Source organism: Berghia stephanieae, chromosome 1 (genome assembly GCF_034508935.2).
Source record: "Berghia stephanieae isolate SIO BIC M18660-M18661 chromosome 1, UCSD_Bste_1.3, whole genome shotgun sequence".
Lineage (NCBI taxonomy): Eukaryota > Metazoa > Mollusca > Gastropoda > Nudibranchia > Aeolidiidae > Berghia > Berghia stephanieae.
In genome coordinates, this window is record NC_088360.1 from 85,797,213 (window position 1) to 85,802,212 (window position 5,000).

A 5,000-nucleotide genomic window follows, 5' to 3' on the forward strand; every position below is an offset into this window, starting at 1 on the left:
TGTTATCCCCAAAATTTCCCTCATTTTGATTATGAATTTGGCAGCCCTGATCATTTTTTTTTTAAATTCGAGCTATCTCTGAATGTGGATCTGTTGGGGAGGGGGGGTTCTAGATTAGATCACCTTTGCTATCTCTGCTCTAATCTATACCATCGATCTCCATGTATCCATGATCTAGATTGAGTCTATTTGGTTTTATCTAAGTCCTGCCTTAGGTCTTTTGCAGACTTGGATGGATGTATCTATTGAGGGGGAATATTATTTCCATGTAAATTAGCTCTATAGTATTCTATCATTTTTTAACATTGTAAAGGATCCGATCCACTTTAAAATGACTTTTCAAATGGGCTCAGATTTGACACATCAACCAATTACTCGGGTCTATTTTTGTTTTCTATTTTAAATATGTCTTTCTTTTACATGGAAGACTTGTAAATGCAACTAAAAGTTCTGGGGCCTGACCTCCCATAGTGGGCAGGGAGGTACTTACTGTGAATTCTATCCCCCTATATCTGTTTTCCAACTAGCCTTCTGTCTTTGTCTTGGAATGAGATTACTTTTGTTTTGTCCTGGCCCTGACCGGATACCCTTGGTAAGAGGGAAAGTCAAATGTATAGTTAGTTTTGGGAGATGATATTTTTTCCCTTGTAAATCATCTCTCTGTTATGTAATGTATTATGTTTTGTTTACATATTATATATGATTTGTAAACATTTGAGTGTATTCCTCTTAGTGGGGACCTGTGCTTGTGACTGGATAAGACTTTTAGCTGATCTCAAACTAAGTACTTCGATAGTGTTCTCTTGGTATCTACATGTGTTCCCTATTTGATCCAATTCTCCTTTGTCTTACTTTTTCTTGGATGCTTTAATTGTAGTTCTAGAACTTATTACTATCCCATTTTCTTCCTTTTTTCTGGCGCTGATGTGACCTTAATGTGTTGCAAGCGCCATAAAACCCTTAAAAACAAGCAAACAAACAAGCAACTAAAAGTTAGATCAAAATATTTCACAACTATAACCATGTGCTTCTATTTTTACTGTGTTGAAAAGTACAATTTAATCACCAGAAAGCAGACATTATATGACCAAAGCTTGTTGCCTTCATAAGTGGACCTTTAAAAAAAATAACTAAAAGCAAGCAATCAAGCCGTCGTTTCATCTAAAGATCAGAGATGTTTTGAGTTTTATTACAGGTGCCAATGAGAAAAAAATTATAACAACCTATCAGAACAAATGTTAAACTCAACAACAGATTGAACAACTAATACCACCCAAGCTGTTGTTTATGGGTCGTTGCCAGTTAATTCAGCTGTCATTATACCTCACACACTACACATACATTCAACCATGCATCCATATTATGAATATTTATTATGAAATATTATGAACAATATCCCCACGTAAAGTAGGCTGTCAAAAAAGGGCTGGACTTTAATTGACGATTTGGCCCTTAATCTGGAAACATGTCAACATGCTGTTGTCACTGGAATCATGCAATTGCCATTCAATTGCAAGGGTTATCTGGCAAAATACGATAATTAAAATGATAATATGTTTGATTAATTAAAGAATTACTATGTTATTGCTATTGTACATTAATCATTGAGTTGAGTTATATCACTTTTTTTTTATTCATGCCTTTGAATTTTGCTCACAAAAAACCTTATCATGGAGGTTGGTTAGCTCCATGTCAGAATGTAAGCATCAAGGTACAAAGTGATGTTGAGCTTGTGCAGTGACCATGCGGGTGACAATGGTGGCAAAATGCAAGCCTTGGTGTCATGCCATTGAATAAGGATACATAGATTATTACCCCATTCTACTTAGGTGTGAATAGGTAACTAACTAAAAGCATTGACGGATATTGCAGACAATGCAAAAAAGAACGCATAACAAACAAGTGACATGAACTGTGTGAAATAGGAATTAATTTGTTCCATGTGGCCTGCTTGGGAAGTAAATGAAGAATTATGAAGCTCACTAAGCATAATGATCCAAGTAAATGCGCTATAAAGATGTTTATATACTAGAATCTTTTTAAAAGATAGGAAAATACTTGGACAAGGAAAGAAAAATAAATACATACTCTAAAACTACTTAAAAGAGGCACTGTCATTCTTTCCTTGTGATTGATGTAATTTTTGGTCAAGTTGAATTCCCGGAAATCTTAATCGAATGTAATTTCCAACTTTGCTTAGACTGAAGAGAGAAACGGACAGAGGGTGGAGGAGGAAAATATTACACCATAACGTTCTATGCTCAAGTAATTTATTTGTAGCTCAGCTAAATCCATAATGCAGTGTTTTAAATCAAGTTTTTGTTGATTGCTGGTGTCTTACCGTAGGATAACTCTGCTGTACATACACGGCCGTTGTGTACGTGACATTGGTTCCAGCTACCAAAGGACAAGTCATGAAGTGACAGGCATTATTATCATTGAGGGGATATGGAGTTTTGATCGGACCAATATATCCATATGCATTGTTGCTGGCACCTGTTATGTTTTTTTCTGTTATGAAATAAATAGATAAAAATATTTTTATGGAATGCTTTTTTATTTATGTAGAAAACGGTAGGTGCTGCCTGAAGCCGGTGACGTAAAATACTCACGAAAGTGAAAATGGAGAGGCTTCGTATGGGAACAAAACTGTTTTGTTCCCATACGAAGCCTCTCCATTTTCACTCTTTCGTTTTTTATTTATGGCAATCTTCAGTTGTAGATAAATATAAATCAGATAGTTTGATTATAAAAATATATGAATAGACCTAATTCTAATTATGTCGCCAATTGAATGACTGGAGGAGAAAAAAAACTTCTAAATATCATGGTACCGACATTTGTTAGTACCCCTATGTAATGTTTGTCCTTGTTTATGGTTCAGGATCCAGATAGCTCAAGAGGGATCTCGCATCACAAGAGAAGGGTCATATGAAAGTTTTGGGTATCAGTGATAGATATAAAATACAAGATGCTCATTGAGAATTATTTTCTCTAGTTTGCCTCTTGGCATCGTGTCACTATAACATAACATACCTAGTATTTAGATCAGCTTTTTTAAAAGATTATTATCTAAATTTGATATGTTATATTGTAGATAATGCTGATAATTGTGTAATAATATATTTAAGTGGTAAAAAGGAAATCTCTCTATTTAAACACGCCGTATGACGTAATAATAGAATAGACCATGCACGTTTGAGTGCGACATTATAAGAAAGCAAAGAAGCCATCTATCACATGGACACAATTTTAACACCACAACTATCTTGTCTTAAAGAGGAATTATTTATGATTTTCAATTCTGCACACGAAACAACTCTTGTTGAACATCTTGTTCTATAAATATATTGTGTCAATCAAATTTTTGTTTTGTTTTGTATTTTCTGACCCCTCTGTCCACTCGAGTAGGGGGGGGGGGGGCTGGCTGACTGGTTTTGATTTGAGATCTTTCACTTCAACCCTGTTTGGTTGCTATTATACCAACAAACAACAACTATATTCAAAACCATTGAAAATCAAGGTGATTGGATAAAAATCGTAGGATAATACATACGTTTTAATCATAAAAAGAGTAGTTTTTAATAAATCATATAAAAGTTGTGAAACCATTATAGACCATGCTACCCGTTGTGAAAAAATTCTGGTAAAACTGGTAAACTTTAAAGTGTTGAAAAAAAACTGATGTACATTGTGTTTCAATTACGAAATTGACGTATTTGCTTTACGTTTAATGAAAAAATGGTACACTTTTGACCCATATTAGATAAATTACGTAACTTCAAGAACACACCAATAGTTTGCCTCATTATTATTAGGTTAAATACTACTTATCACAGTACATTACTCTACCAAAAACGCCTTTTTTTCAAATTTCCCAAAAACTGTAATTTTAAGTATCGCCCACCCTTTTACCAGTTAACTCTGGAATAACTTGTATTTTAAAAAATTGTTTCTAATTATGAGTTTTTAAATTCTACATACTTGGGGTAAACACCATGGTGACGGTTGTGTTTTGTCCTTTTTTCAATGGGCAAGGAAATGTCGTGCAGTTACTGACATCCAAACTGACAATTGTAGCATCAGCAGAGCCTGTAAAAGGATGGGGGGGGGGGGGGGGGGGGGGGGGAGTCAACCAATAAACAAGAAAGCAGATTATTTTTACATTTATCAACCTCAAATTATTTGGTTTAGTCGCATCAGCAGGACCGAGAGATTCTGGACTAAAAACCACATTTTATTCCCTCTCATTTCTCAAACTTAGAGTTTTAATTGACTTTGATTGGATTTCTGCATAACCTATACTATAAGCGAATAATAATAATAATAATTTAATGATGATGATAGTACCTAATAATAATAATAATAATAATAATAATAATAATGATGATGATATTAATAATGGTGATGATGGTAATAATGATCATCATAGAATAATAATAATAATAATAATAATAATAATAATAATAATAATAATAACAAGAAGAAGAAAATAATAATAATGATAATAATTTATCTTTTTTTTTCTTTTTTTTAAATTATCCATGTCTTACGAGAAAAGATTATCAACTTTAGTCCTGTATGTTTAAAATAAAGAAGGCTTCCTGAGGATTTAATTCAGCTATATAAAATTTCTCTGTATGATGTTGATCCTACAGTCCTTTTTACATTCTCTCCTGTTATTTTCACAAGAGGTGATTCATTTAAGATTTATATTTCTAAATGTAAAACCAAATTTAGACAAATTTCGTTAGTTCCTAGTATAGTTATCATTTTAGTATAGTTATCATTTGAAATGGCATTAAATTTGAACCACCCCCCCCCCCCCCCCAAAAAAAAAAATAAACCCCGCTTGCATAGGAAATTGTTTGTTCGACAAATAAATGCATTCATTAAGGCACGTATATGATTAATGTATGTTAATGTTATAATCAAAAACAAAATAGTGTTTGATTAAGCTTGTTTCAATATCATATCATGTATACGTCATTGAGAGAATA

At 33.2% G+C, this 5,000-nt stretch overlaps 1 protein-coding gene across 1 annotated transcript in view; it reads right to left on the minus strand.

The window, feature by feature from the left end:
* Positions 1-1,155: 1,155 nt before the first annotated feature.
* The window catches only part of LOC144964728 (NPC intracellular cholesterol transporter 2-like), a 5,818-nt gene continuing 1,973 nt past the window's right edge, over positions 1,156-5,000 (minus strand). Inside the window, exons 2-4 of the mRNA XM_078899285.1 lie at positions 3,985-4,092; positions 2,342-2,511; positions 1,156-1,523 (exon numbers count right to left, since the gene is read on the minus strand). Coding sequence (XP_078755411.1) covers positions 1,434-1,523; positions 2,342-2,511; positions 3,985-4,092 — 368 coding nt within the window. The 3' untranslated portion in view covers positions 1,156-1,433. The remainder of the gene's footprint in view (positions 1,524-2,341; positions 2,512-3,984; positions 4,093-5,000) is intronic.